The sequence below is a fragment of the Schistocerca piceifrons genome, chromosome 1, assembly GCF_021461385.2.
Source record: "Schistocerca piceifrons isolate TAMUIC-IGC-003096 chromosome 1, iqSchPice1.1, whole genome shotgun sequence".
Taxonomy (NCBI): domain Eukaryota; kingdom Metazoa; phylum Arthropoda; class Insecta; order Orthoptera; family Acrididae; genus Schistocerca; species Schistocerca piceifrons.
The window spans coordinates 1,145,962,414-1,145,978,079 of record NC_060138.1 but is presented as its reverse complement, the minus strand read 5'-3'; the positions used below and the strand labels follow the sequence as shown (position 1 = coordinate 1,145,978,079).

The following is a 15,666-nucleotide window of genomic DNA, read 5'->3' as shown; positions in this document are numbered from 1 at the left end:
TTCGCCTTTGCTATTCTGGTTCTAATTTCTGTGCTGCTCTTAAAGTCCGTTTCTATTTTGCTCCATTCAGCATTATCTTTATCTTTTTATTTCCTCCCAGTGCCATTAATTTATTTCATTTCACTTATTTTCATTGCGTGAATCTTTCCTTTAGCTTTATTGGTATCCACTATATCCTGTAGTTTTTTTCATCTGATACTAGGAGAACCACGTCGTCTGCAAACCTCAGACACCTTATTGTACTGTTCTTCTTCCAATTTTTACCCCATTGTCATCTAGTGGACAATGATATTTTCTAAGTGTAGATTGAAAAGGGTGGGAGACAGACAGCAGCCTTGTCTTACTCCTTTTCCTAGTTCTAACCAGTTGGTACTTTCTCCTCTCACTTTCACTGATGCTTTTTAAGTTGTTGTTGTGGTCTTCAGTCCTGAGACTGGTTTGATGCAGCTCTCCATGCTACTCTATCCTGTGCAAGCTTTTTCATCTCCCAGTAGCTACTGCAACCTACATCCTTCTGAATCTGCTTAGTGTATTCATCTCTTGGTCTCCCTCTACGATTTTTACCCTCCACGCTCCCCTCCAATACTAAATCGGTGGTCCCTTGGTGCCTCAGAACATGTCCTACCAACCGATCCCTTCTACTGGTCAAGTTGTGCCACAAACTTCTCTTCTCCCCAATCCTATTCAATACTTCCTCATTAGTTATGTGATCTACCCATCTAATCTTCAGCATTCTTCTGTAGCACCACATTTCGAAAGCTTCTATTCTCTTCTTGTCCAAACTATTTATCGTCCATGTTTCACTTCCATACATGGCTACACTCCATACGAATACTTTCGGAAATGACTTCCTGACACTTAAATCAATACTGGATGTTAACAAATTTCTCTTCTTCAGAAACGCTTTCCTTGCCATTGCCAGTCTACATTTTATATCCTCTCTACTTCGACCATCATCAGTTATTTTGCTCCCCAAATAGCAAAACTCCTTTACTACTTTAAGTGCCTCATTTCCTAATCTAATTCCCTCAGCATCACCCGACTTAATTAGACTACATTCCATTATCCTTGTTTTGCTTTTGTTGATGTTCATCTTATATCCTCCTTTCAAGACACTGTCCATTCCATTCAACTGCTCTTCCAAGTCCTTTGCTGTCTCTGACTTTTTAAGTATAAAGAGTTTATAAGTAGCCTGGTTTTCCAGGCTATTCCCCTCATTATAGTTGCAAGCTTATCTCAAGCCCCATTATCAAAAACCCTTTTCCAGGTCTACAAAACACATACGTAGTTCTCTTCCCTGTTCAATAATCCTCTCTCCCAAAATTCTCAAAAGTTTTATTGCATCTCTTGTGCCCGTATTCCCTCTAAAACCAAATTGTTCTTCAGACAATTTCCCTTCCATTACTTTACCAATATTTTATTAATGATTCCTAACATAATATTCGCAGCATATGACATGAGGCTAATTGTCCTGTGCCCACTGCAATTCTTGGTACCTTGTGTCTTTGGTAATGGAATCATTAGTGTTGACACGAAGTCCTCTGGCCATTCACCACTGCCATGTATTATTTTACATAACTTCAATATTTCCCTCGCACACGGCCGCCGAGTGTATAACGGCTACCCAAGCGTTCCATCAAATCCTGCTCGTTTGTGTTGGGTCTCCCCCCCCACCCCACCCCCCACCATCAACTGCCGACGGCGCAAGTGTTTCTCACGGCCACTGCTAGCGCACCCTGTTACAGCGCTGGCGCCTCCATCGGTCTAGTCGCAGGGCCTTTGAACTCGTCGTGGACGGCGACGTATAGTGAAGGCACAACAACTCTGACGAAAAAAAAACATTTGTGTGTTATTTGTCTGTGAGAAGATCATGATATGTCCGTCCTAAGAAGGGGAAACTTCTAGCAGCGCCTGTCAGAGACTGAAAGCGCCATCGGAAGGACGGTTCATCGTTCCGCAGTGTCGCTGTTTGCGGTGATTGGGATGCCACGACTGTCACGCGAATATGGAACTGATGGGTTAAGGAGGGACATATTCAACAGTATGCAGGACGTCAACAGCTCCGCGCGACTAGCGCCTGAGAGGACATTTAGTGTTCGCCTGGCCGTGTGGGATCGTACAGTCACACCACATACTTTGATTCAGGAAATGGATTCGTTTGCCAAGAAACTGGCGTGCCAGCGACTATGATTGTTGAATTCTGTCAAAGAGCTGAAGTAGCATGGAATGACGTGCCTCTGTCCACAATTACTAGAATACACAGTAGGCATCACAGGTTATGTGAGCAGCAACAAATTATGACGCTCACACCACAGTGGATCCAGTCACTGCTCAACAACCCACCACTACCACAACGTGCTGTGTTGACGTTACGTTTTTGAATGAATACAAGGTTGTCTACGTGAGTGTGTGTTCTTCAAATGGTTCAAATGGCTCTGAGCACTATGGGGCTAAACATCTGAGGTCATCAGTCCCCTAGACTTAGAACTACCTAGACCTAACTAACCTAAGGACATCACACACATCCATGCCCGAGGCAGGATTCGAACATGCGACCTTAGCAGCAGCGCTGTTCCGGACTGAAGCGCCTAGAACCGCTCCGCCACATGGCCGGCTGTGAGTTCTTATCGGTGATTTACGATCAAGTGCATAGTTAGAGTAAAGTTAGTAGTACGCCGAGGAGTCCTGACAGTACGTTTTGAATTGTTTTCTACGAGAGATGATGGTTTGTAGTGCGATCACAAGTTGGACTAACCACTGCAGACAAAGAAAAAGATTATTTCCTAAGAACAATGAAACGAAACAGAAATGGCTGAATGTTTCTAATGTGCCAACTGGTTTTTAGTTGCTAATGCTTATGATGACAGATGGGCAGGACTCGTATTCAGATATTAGGGAATAGCTTCCATGGTGCTAGAGGGAAATGTAAAAGGTAAAAATTGTAAGGGAAGTAAGTGCCGCTCCGAAATGAAGACGTTAGTGCAGGATAGGAACTAATAGTGGGCCGAAACAAGCCAGTCAGAGGACCAATGATTCATAAAAAGAATATACAGGGTGAAGAAAAATTCGCGCTCCCGGACTTCGCAGCGCGATGCCTCACTTACTGACAATACAAAAATGTCTGTCACAGAATTTCGTCCTGCGAATATTTCGGGCAGGAAATGAACGTTAAAGATGAGCGATCTGGCAACTCTGTAATAAAGTGTGTGGTAACTATCTCTGTCAACAGGTAGAGTAGTGCTGTGCAGTTGGTACAGTGGATAGTGTTTTCGTTTGGCATGCTGGGGATCGGCGGTTCGATTCTGGGTTAGGTATATTTGGCTGTATTTGCTGAAATTAGTCTGCATGGTACAGTATCTGGCATCTTAATCGTCATACAGCGACTGTAATGGGTCTCCTACAAAACATTTGCAGTTTCGTATTATGAACTCAGAAATGAGAATACCATCGTTTCCTTTGGTCAGCTTCTAAGGAACCTTTTGCATGACATGTACCCGAATTGTTTCGCAGCAATGCACTCAAACTTGTTTTGTGTGTACCCTCCCGCAATGGTCCCATCGATTAATACCAACTATTATTCTTGCCACGTGCTGGTCCATTACAATACGTTAGGTCTTTACGTCACCAGTAGGGCTAGCAAGCAACTGTGCAAATAATTTCGATGTGACCAGTCGGGGAGGGTACACAGAAAACAGGTTTGGAAACTAGTAGATGGAGTGGCGCGAAACAATTCGCGCCCACGACGTGCAAAAGGCTTCTTTAAAAATGACCAATGAAAACGATTGTACTTCCATGTCTGTGTTCGTAGTATATAACTGCAGATGTTTTCTAGAAGACTCTCTGGAATTGTTTTATGACCATTAAGACGACAGATACTATACCATACAGACTACTTTTAGCAAATAAAAATAAATATGCCCCAATGCGGACTCGAACCCTCGACCCCCTGTATGGCAACCCAAACCACTACCTTTTCTTCTTTTTTAAAACCATCAACATTACCAGTTTTTTTTAAAGAAGAGTAGAGTGATCAGTTCTGAGCTGGTGGAGTCAGGGTGGGCAGGAGTCGAAACCCGAGGTTTGGCCACGATGCCTCCCTCTTCCCATCCCTTAATCACTCACCTCTAGGTTTCTTACCGGGAACAGGGTAAGTAAACAAAATATCCTTATTTGTAAAATCATAAATACAACAGAAATGCCATCCTTTCGGTAGAATCAACATGAGACATTACACTCGAACGAGGCGAGCAGAAGTCTTCATTAACAAGATGTCGGAAAAAAATAAGAATGATACTGAATTAATGTAAGAGGTGTTAGGCAATAGACAAAAAAGGGAAGATGGTGCGGGGCTAAGACTTGCAGGCAACTGCCCGGCAGATGGAGCGTGGAGGCAGAGTGGGCAGGGGTCAGCATGCGAGGCCTGGCCACTGTGTCCCCAGCACCGCTACCGGGAAGAAGCGCCCGAAAGGAGGGTAGAAGCTGAGGAGGAGGGGACAGTAGAGTTGGGGGAATGACCAGCGTGCTATGGTATAGTGCATAAAAGGGAGGCGCTTATCCATGTGCCTACTCCACTGAGGGTTACGATATAGAAAGTAGCACGGATATGTCAGCAAGTTGGGGGGAGGGGGGAGGGGTAATGTCGTCCGCGTGTAGCACCATCCAGCTGATCGAGGGTCACGTAAAGATCGCGTGTAGATAATTGGCGAAGAAGGCGCGGTAGCGCGGTCGGTGCTCGGCTTCAATGTGGGCGGTTTGTAAGTATTGCCAGAAGTCGGGGCGTGATTTGTTGCCACCGTTAGACATGTAGGTGATCGTCCACCCCTTGACCCATACAGTCGCATGATTTTTGGGGAAATGAGTATCCTCGGGATGGATAAAAGTCTATGGGCCAATCAAATCCGGCGGAACGCGGAGGTAAGAGGCAACGAACTGTTGCCTAAGTTTCCTGACGTCACTGGTGGCAGCACAAGTCAGTTGGTGGACATCGTCAGCCATGTGGTGCCAAATTGAACTAAGCGGAGAGTCCGTTTGTCCGATGGCGTGAAGCCGTTGATTTGTGGCGAATTTTCCACATGCGACGTGGTACCGTGGTGACCGGACGTTGGAGGGAAGGGAAAGCTGGTGGATATGACGCCAAACCGTGGGCCACGCGTCGATGGATGTCTGAGTTCGATGTTGTTGCTGGATATGTAGCGAAGCAGTGGGGTGTAAAAATATTTCGGTCCAAGAGAACGCGTGTTCGGTAAGTGCGTGTGAGCATAACTGAAGTCGATGATGAAATCAGAAACGTGCGTCAGGTGGTGCTTGATGTGTCCGACTGGTACTGGTGGTGTTATGGTCGCTGGCATAAGAATTTCCAGCAAGCTGCGCGTAAGGGAGGTGCCCCCGTGCCACTGCTTGTGCATGGTGGACATGTATAAGGACGCCGCTCGGAGTCTATTTATACTAGAAACCGTGCCTGCATCTGTCATCTAAGCTCAGACTTAACTCCCAACTTATATTAGAGTCTTTTAAGCTGCCAGAGGTGGCATGTGTCTCTACCAAATTTCGCACACTATATACCCACAAGCCACCTACAAATTTAATCACGTATTCGTCATAGTACACTGTATATGCACAATAAATAAAATTTATTTATTTGTTGTTGTTATATCCCAAGGGACAAGCGGCTCCATGGAATACAGTAGTGTCATTTTGTCATTTGGACTGGCTGCGAAGCAGGCGTTAAGCAGCGAGACGATATGTGTCTGAACCAGTAGTTCCAATCTGGTGTACAGAGGGTGACCTTTGCCTATCACATTCTTGTAATTGATAGTGGGAAAATTATTATTTCGATTTTCATGAGGAAAAGTAATTTGTAAACTATATTTGAATGACCATGGTCCGCAGGCACTTTGTTCATAAAAATAAATGTTTGTAAACAATCACTTTATGTCCTTGTGACTGCCGCTCCTAATCCTCTCATATAATAAGCAAATGCCGTGTTCATGTGCATTTTAAGACACTGTGATACATTTTTGGTTCAAATGGCTCTGAGCACTATGGGACTTAACATCTGAGGTCATCAGTCCCCTAGAACTACTTAAACCTAACTAACCTAAGGACGACACACACATCCATGCCCGAGGCAGGATTCGAACCTGCGACCGTAGCGGTCACGCGTTTCCAGACTGAATCGCCTATAGCCGCTCGGCCACTCTGGCCGGCGATTCATTTTTATTCAACACATAAATTATGCACTCAAGTGCAATTTGAGATATTGTTATTCCTTTGATTTACTATGCAAGTACTACACTAAAATTCAATCTAATAATATCCAGCAAAAATTCAGACACTGACATGTGCTGGGTGGTTATAATTAAAGTACAGACACTGACAGAGGTCCAGTGTGGGTTGTAATTATTGTATGTCAGCGAAAGTTGTGACAAATGCTGTATTAATGTGGGCCCTACTAGTGCTTGAAAAAAATTAGTTCCAATTTTGCCTAACAGGTGCAAATCTGGCACTGTACAGTATCTCATCGACGTCTCTGGTGCTCATATTTAATAAATAGTGTAAGTTTGGTTAATAATATAATCAAAATTGTGCCTTTCTCATTTGTTTGACTTTTTCTCTCCATTTCCTGTAGCTTGCCCATACATATGAAAATATTTCTATGTGTCACTCTTGGATTAACAGCGCTAAATTTGCACCTGGTGGCCAAAACTAATAGTTTTGCAGTGTAAATCGATTCCCCATTAATGCATTAAAATATCTACGAAGTTTTGCTGCCAGACTCCAATTACAGTTCACATTGGACCTCTATAAGCAGCTATACTTTAATCAAAACTACCCAGGATACAGCTGGACAATTGACAGTAGCTAAAAGAGGTTGAGGTAGCCATTCCCAGCACAGTTGGACATCCAAAGACTCAACTAATTGACTGCATGAGGTACAGGGTCTGCAAAGAGTTTCAGGGTATACATGAATTTTCTTTTTGAGGAATCGTGCGAAATGTAGTCCAATGTTGTTCTAACGCTCCCAGTCGGATTGGTCATCATCAGTTATTCCCAATTTATGTACTGTGTTTTGACCACAGTGTGCCCAGCTCTGACATGATTGACAGAGCTACATGTTTTTCCTGGTAAGTTTTCTCCCAGGGATTGGATGGTAGGAACTATTTTACTCATCTCTCATAACTCTGGAAGTACATCCAATGATTTCTCTACATTGCTAGGGCTAGCTGGCCGTTGTTGACCCAGCCTGGTTTTCTAGGTTTTAGTTGGGCACATGGTAAATTGTGCAATGTTTGTTGAAGTGGTAAGTTTCTGGATCTTTAGAGTTTCGTCCGTTCATATGTTACAACTTGTTGACATTGGATGTTTGGTAGAGCAATACTGGCGAGCACTGACAGCCTTGGCATTGCTGTGGATTTAAGAGTTCCTGTCATGATCCACGTTGCATAGTTTGGTTGGATATTTATTTTGTTGCTATGGCTGCTTCTACTCCGCAAGGGAGAACAGTTTTTGGCGACAGGATACACAACTGCTTGTGCTGTAGTTGTCAAAGTGTTTGCATTAAATCCCCAGCTAGCACCAGCCAGTTTCCTTTATATATTGTTTCTTGATTTTAGCATTATCCTGTTCCTTGTACATGTTTCCTAATTGTCAAGGATTTGTCGAGAATCACACTCAGTATTGGGATTTTAGGTTGGGGTGTATTTTCTATTTGCCGAAGATTACAATTAACTCTTTGGAATTCTGTAAGTTAGATGGAATGAACTGACTTCTATTTTATTAGGCTTCAGGCGGTCTCTACATTTTGTTATACTGGTCAAGCTTTTCTAGTTCGATAGTAAGTGTTTGTCGTTTTCTTCGAATGTGCTGCTTTTAGCTGCTGTCGCTAGGGCGTCGGTGTAGCCAATCTTCGCAGAATCAGGGGTCACTATGTCTGTGGCGTACAAATTAAATGAAAGTTGGGTCAAACCCGATTCCTGTGGGAGACCGTTCTTTATAATGGAGGATTTACTTATAGTTTCTCCAATGCTGAATTTAAAAAAAGCTTGAAACTGTGTGATTTAGCTTATACGTTAACCCATCCAGCCACTCACCGACCTTTGCTATTGTGATGTCAATAAATGCTACTGAGGATTTTTTTCTTTTAGAAGTCAGTTTCTATAAATGATATTAGGGCGAGAACTTCAAGGTCGATGCTCCATTTCACAATTACAGTTAAGAAGGAGTAACAGCTCGTTATAAACCTTAGTTCACATAGGTTCAGTTCATAGCAACATGTAAGGGCAAGTGTCAGTATAACGGTGTAGACACAAAAGGCAGCCATAGTGGAAAAAGAGTCTTTCTGAACGGTGAAGCTGGCGAAAGAGGCGCCTTTTCTCTTTGGGTGCATAAAGGATACAAGCAGTGATTATACTCCAGAGGGGCAGCTGCAGACTGTGTGTGACTAATAGTGGGCTGCTTCAATTTCCGAAGCAGTACATGGTATGTTAAAGGTTCCGATTACTCAGATCTCCAAGAGGGGAACATATTCAGAGGAAATACACGAAAGGAAGAATAGGGGAATGAAGGAACGAAAGATAAAAATCGGAACATGGAATACCCTCAAGTTGCTGCAAGCAGGAGAGCTAAAAATGCAAAACAGGAGATGAAAAGGATGCACCTGACGAATGTGACGTGAAATAGGGAGAGAATGCAGATTGTAGGTTTTGTGTTGACAGAAGACCCAACACCGCGTTACGAGTGGGGGCCGAAGCGCACGCGTTTTAGCTCAAGCAGGCTGGCGTGAGGAGGGAAGAACTATACTGACGTGAGGTCTGGAACATGACAGGGAATGAGAACTCAGAAAGCGGACGTAGTTAGTTTTATACTTAACTTTAATCCATTAATGATGAACGTCGCTCTTGACGGTACATGATTCACAATATTATCTGTTCAGAATAAATTCTTGAAGTAATTATAGTAACTGAATATGGCGCCTTGCTAGGTCGTAGCAAATGACGTAGCTGAAGGCTATGCTAAATTGTCGTCTCTGCAAATGAGAGCGTATGTAGACAGTGAACCATCGCTAGCAAAGTCGGCTGTACAACTGGGGCGAGTGCTAGGGAGTCTCTCTAGACTAGACCTGCCGTGTGGCGGCGCTCGGTCTGCAATCACTGATAGTGGCGACACGCGGGTCCGACGTATACTATCGGACCGCGGCCGATTTAAAGGCTATCACCTAGCAAGTGTGGTATCTGGCGGTGGTACCACAGTAAGTTTTTCTACTCAGATAAAATCAAGAGTGGCAAGAACAGAGTAGTAACGGTGACTGAACAGAAACTGAAACATAAATTAATGAAAGAGCAGTATATTCATGGAAGACCGATGATGCAATTGCAGAGTAGTTTGGAAGATGTGGTATTAATAGAGGTATACAAGCCAGTCAGCCAGTTTATAGATGAGACGGTGGAAGAATATTATGAGAATGTTAAAGAACTTACCGAGGAAGAAAATAGAAATGCCTGAATTATCATTATAAGGGCTGGAATGCAGTGGTGGGTGAAGGAATAACTAAGATACAATAAGAAAATTTGGATTAGCGACAATAAATGAGAGAGGTGAACGACTAATTAGGTTTTGCAAATAAAACTCACTAATGGTGGGTAGCACATTATCTGAAAAGCGCAAAAGGAAACTTTACACATGGATATCATATTGGAGTAGAGAAAGGAATCAGTTGGAAAAGGTTTAGGAACTGACTCAAGAGTGGCAAGGATTACCCAGGAACATTGGGTGGGAAAAATACCAGTGAAGTTGAAGAAAGTACAATGAGATAACGTGAAAGAAAAATTAAAATTAGGGACAGTCAAGAAGGTAGCAGAACTGATGACTTCTGAGTTTGTTCTCTTTCCTGCCCAAACCAACCAGTCAACCAAGAAGTTAGGTAAGGTTTCAGAGTTGGAAAAAAGGTTCATGGGAAAGTGGGAGAGATGTAGATTTGAAGAATGTGTAATGGAAAGTAAGAGAGAGGTAGAGTTGAAGAATCTATAAATGACTTATGGATGTCCATTCCCAGTAACTGATTGGTCAGCGCGACAGAATGTCAATCCTAAGGGTCCAGGTTCGATTCCCGGCTGGATCGGAGATTTTCTCCGCTCTGGGACTAGGTGTTGTGTTGTCCTAACCATAATCATCCTATCCCCATCGACGCGCAAGTCACCGAAGTGGCGTCAAATCAAAAGACTTGCACCCAGTGAAGGGTTTACCTGACGGGAGGCCATAGTCACACGACATTTACATGTTACCTGATGGATAAAAGTGGGTATCAGGAAAGAATGTCAAACATGAAGAACGCAGTAAGAGGTGCAGAAACTGGATAATATGTTAAGGAGAGAAACTGAAGAAGCAAGAGAAAGATAGATGAAAGGGAAATGCGACGGAATAGAGAAAATGAAGAGAGAGGGAAAGTGTGAAATGATGTTCAAATTGGCTAGAGAAATAATTTTTGAAAGTAAAAAGATGAGGACTAGCATGGAAATAGAAAGAGAGGATGTCACAGTAGCTGAAGAATATATAGAATATCTGTATAAGACGGACAGGGGTAAGGCATCTTGGAAGTTGAAATAGAAATGGCGCTGAAGTGGAAGTGTTGATGAGTTTGAGAAACAGGAAGAGGAGGAAATAGTCTACCTGTGTAATGAGGCGATATACGGCAGAGGGGAGTGAGCTGATGACTTTCTTGTAATTGTAATGATATCAATTGAGAAAAAGAGAAGTACCAAAAAGTGTGAACAGCACAGGACTATCAGTCTAATCTCTCACATAGCTACAGTATTGCTGAGAGTGCTGAGTAAATGGTTGTATGACAATTTGGATAGATGGACTAGTGAGGAACAGTTCGGATTCATAAGAGAAAAAGGAATGATACTATTGGCCTGTTATGAATCACAGGGGAAAATTATACTGAGAAAAATTGAGAAATTAATGCAGTTTTAATTGATTGTAAAAAGCTTTCGACAGAGTTCAATTGAATAAGCTGATGGATATATTGAAGAGGAAGAGAATAGACTAGAAGCAGAGATGACTGGTACAGAATCTATATGTATGAGGGTCAATTCAAAAGAAATGCACTCCATTTTTATAAAAATACAGTTTTCATTCTGCATGTGTGAAAGTTTTACAGTGTGTAGATACATCCTTCCAGCTTGTTTTCAAACTTAGTTCAAACTGTTGCCGTGAGTGGCGCCGTCACAGCATGTCTTCAAGATGGCTGCTACACTTGACATTCGTCAGAAGCAACGTGCCGACATTGAATTCCTGTGCTGTGAAAACGAGGCAATGGGAAACATCCACAAGAGGTTGAAAAACGCGTATAGAGATGCTGCTGCCGATCGCAGTACAGTTAGTCGGTGGGCAAGCTGGTTACATGATGAAAGCGGGCACGGCAATATTGAGGATTGTCCTCACAGCGGCAGAACCTCGCACTGCACACACTCGAGACAATGTGCAGAGAGTTAACGAATTGGTGACTGATGACAGGTGCATCGGAGTGGACGAATTGTCACCCTAAGTAGGGATAGGGAAAGGAAGTGATTGCAGAATACTGAAAGTGTTGGCGTTAAAAAGGGTTTGTGCCAGATGGGTTCCCAGGATGTTGACAGTGGCTGACAAAGAAACAAGGAAAACGGTATGCAGCGAACTTTTGGAACAGTTTTCATTCTGCATGAGTGAAAGTTTTACAGTGTGTAGATACATCCTTCCAGCTTGTTTTCAAACTTAGTTCAACCCGTTGCCGTGAGTGGCGCCGTCACAGCATGTCTTCAAGATGGCTGCTACACTTGACATTCGTCAGAAGCAACGTGCCGACATTGAATTCCTGTGCTGCGAAAACGAGAAAATGGGAAACATCCACAAGAGGTTGAAAAAGGCGTATAGAGATGCTGCTGTCGATCGCAGTACAGTTAGTCAGTGGGCAAGCTGGTTACATGATGAAAGCGGGCACGGCAATATTGAGGATTGTCCTCACAGCGGCAGAACCTCGCACTGCACACACTCCAGACAATGAGAAGAGAGTTAACGAATTGGTGACTGATGACAGATGCATCAGAGTGGACGAATTGTCACCCTAAGTAGGGATAGGGAAAGGAAGTGTTTGCAGAATACTGAAAGTGTTGGCGTTAAAAAAGGTTTGTGCCAGGTGGGTTCCCAGGATGTTGACAGTGGCTGACAAAGAAACAAGGAAAACGGCATGCAGCGAACTTTTGGAACAGTACGAGAATGGTGGAGATGAATTTCTTTGAAGAATTGTGACAGGTGATGAAAGATGGCTCCATCATTTTTCACCAGAGACGAAGAGGCAATCAATGGAGTGGCATCATGGAAATTCACCCAAGGAAAAAAATCAAAACCACACCTTCTGCTGGAAAAGTTATGGTTACGGTGTTTTTCGATTCCGAAGGACTCTTGGTTGTGGACATCATGCCAAGTGAAACCACCACAAATTCTAATGCATATGTGGCGACACTGAAGAAACTTCATGCTCGACTGAGTCATGTTCGACCACATCGGCAAAAGCAGGATGTTTTGCCGTTGCACAACAATGCACGGCCACATGTCAGTCAAAAAACCATAGAAGCGATCACAAAACTCGGTTGGACAACACTGAAACACCCACCTTACAGTCCTGACCCGGCTCCATGTGACTATCATCCCTTTAGGAAACTGAGACTCTCTTCGTGGAACAAGGTTTGAAGATGATGACTACCTTGTGCACGCTGCCAAACAGTGGCTCCAACAGGCTGGTCGAGAATTTTAACGTGTAGGTGTACAGGCGCTGGTTCCAAGAATACGTAAGGCAGTTGAGAGGGATGGAAATTATGTGGAGAAATGAAAATACTGTTCCTAAAGGATGTATCTACACACTGTAAAACTTTCAAACATGTAGAATAAAAGATGCATTTAAAAATACGAGGGCAGTTCAATAAGTAATGCAACACATTTTTTTTTCTCGGCCAATTTTGGTTGAAAAAACCGGAAATTTCTTGTGGAATATTTTCAAACATTCCCGCTTCGTCTCGTATAGTTTCATTGACTTCCGACAGGTGGCAGCGCTGTACGGAGCTGTTAAAATGGCGTCTGTAACGGATGTGCGTTACAAACAACGGGCAGTGATCGAGTTTCTTTTGGCGGAAAACCAGGGCATCTCAGATATTTATAGGCGCTTGCAGAAAGTCTACGGTGATCTGGCAGTGGACAAAATCACGGTTAGTCGTTGGGCAAAGCGTGTGTCATCATCGCCGCAAGGTCAAGCAAGACTGTCTGATCTCCCGCGTGCGGGCCGGCCGTGCACAGCTGTGACTCCTGCAATGGCGGAGCGTGCGAACACACTCGTTCGAGATGATCAACGGATCACCATCAAACAACTCAGTGCTCAACTTGACATCTCTGTTGGTAGTGCTGTCACAATTGTTCACCAGGTGGGATATTCAAAGGTTTGTTCCCGCTGGGTCCCTCGTTGTCTAACCGAACACCATAAAGAGCAAAGGAGAACCATCTGTGCGGAATTGCTTGCTCGTCATGTGGCTGAGGGTGAAAATTTCTTGTCAAAGATTGTTACAGGCGATGAAACATGGGTTCATCACTTCGAACCTGAAACAAAACGGCAATAAATGGAGTGGCGCCACACCCACTCCCCTACCAAGAAGAAGTTTAAAGCCATAACCTCAGGTGGTAAAGTTATGGTTACAGTCTTCTGGGACGCTGAAGGGGTTATTCTGTTCGATGTCCTTCCCCATGGTCAAACGATCAACTCTGAAGTGTATTGTGCTACTCTTCAGAAATTGAAGAAACGACTTCAGCGTGTTCGTAGGCACAAAAATCTGAACGAACTTCTCCTTCTTCATGACAACGCAAGAGCTCACAAAACTTCAGTGGACTGTTCTTCCTCATGCACCCTACAGCCCCGATCTCGCACCGTCGGATTTCCATATGTTTGGCCCAATGAAGTACGCAATCCGTGGGAGGCACTACGCGGATGATGAAGAAGTTATTGATGCAGTACGACGTTGGCTCCGACATCGACCAGTGGAATGGTACCGTGTAGGCATACAGGCCCTCATTTCAAGGTAGCGTAAGGCCGTAGCTTTGAATGGAGATTACGTTGAAAAATAGTGTTGTGTAGCTAAAAGATTGGGGAATAACCTGGTGTATTTCAATGCTGAATAAAACAACCCCTGTTTCAGAAAAAAAATGTGTTGCATTACTTATTGAACTGCCCCCGTAATAGTGTGTATTTCTTTTGGAGCGATCCTCGTAATATAGAAAATAAGAATAAGGATTGGAAATCAAATGTCAGAAGGAAGTATTGGTAAAGAATACTCTACAACAGAGCGCGATACAGACGCTGTGCCTACTGGAGTTGCAATTCCAGTGTTCACTTGTGGTACAGACCTTGTAGATGCTATTGTTGGTGCAGTGGCCACAGCCCTAGTACATGTGGCTGGGCGCAATGCCACCCTACTGCCGGTACTAACCTTGGAGAAGGCGTTGTTGCCCTTGTGACCACCGCCCTTGTACTTGTGGCCGTGCGCGCCGCCGTCCTGCTTGTGGTGGTGCGACGCATGCCCGCCGCTTTCGCTGTGGCTGCTGCCGCCCCCTTTCTCCACGACTGACGAATGCTGGGACTTCTCGCTGCCTGACGAACCCTTCTCTCCCGACTCCTTGTGGTGGTGTGACGAGCCGCCACTCCCAGACGATCCGCCGCTCGACTTCCCACCAGCGCCGGACCCGCCGTGGCCGCCTCCACCTGCGAAAAAAGTCGAGTACTGTTCTGGCCGATAGCTGATGTATCCAGTAGTAGGAAATTGGCATGCTTCCTTTGACATCATCGGTAGAAATGGAGAAATACTACGCGACGTAAATGGGCCTCTCACAGCTAATATATGGCACGCAAGCTTCTTCTTCTCTGCATAACTACTGCAATCTGCACCCATTTGAACCTGCTTACTTAATCGCGCCTTGATCTCCATCTGCAATTTTACACAGCAAATTTCCTTCCTCTACCAAACTGACGATTCCTCGATGGCTCCAGACGTGTACTATCAACAGATCTCTTCTTTTAATCAGGTTGTGCCCTAACTTCTTTTCACCCCAATTCGACTGAGTACCTCTTCATTTGATAGTCGATATCTCCATCTAACCTTCAGCATTCTGCTATTATCTTCTATCCAAACTACTTACCATCCACACTTCACAGCAATACTAGGTTACGCTCTGGAGAAATACCTTCGGAAAAGACTTGCTGACACTTATGTTTATACTAGACGTTATATCGTCTCCATTTCGGCTATTGTCAGTTATTTTGCCGCCCAAATAGCAAAACCCAAATACTACTTTCAATGAAACTTCCTGGCAGATTAAAACTGTGTGCCAGACCGAGGCTCGAACTCAGGTCACGAGTTCGAGTCTCGGTCCGACACACAGTTTTAATCTGCCAGAAAGTTTCATATCAGTGCACACTGCGCTGCAGAGTGAAAATTTCATTCTGGACTACTTTCAATATCTCATTTCCTATTGCAAATCAGTCAATATGACTTATTTAATCTGACTAAATTCCATTACCATTTTTTTACTTTTATTGATTTTCACCCTATAATGTCATTTCAAGAAACTATTCATTCCAATTTTATTTCT

The 15,666-nt window shown here is 43.8% G+C and overlaps 1 protein-coding gene across 2 annotated transcripts in view; it reads right to left on the bottom strand.

Moving 5' to 3' along the window:
• LOC124780975 (dehydrin Rab18-like) overlaps window positions 1-15,666 on the bottom strand; it is a 108,680-nt gene that overhangs the window by 27,798 nt on the left and 65,216 nt on the right. For both annotated transcript variants that reach the window (XM_047253820.1, XM_047253821.1), the window contains exon 3: window positions 14,508-14,779. In XM_047253820.1, the coding sequence (XP_047109776.1) occupies window positions 14,508-14,779 (272 nt within the window). The remainder of the gene's footprint in view (window positions 1-14,507; window positions 14,780-15,666) is intronic.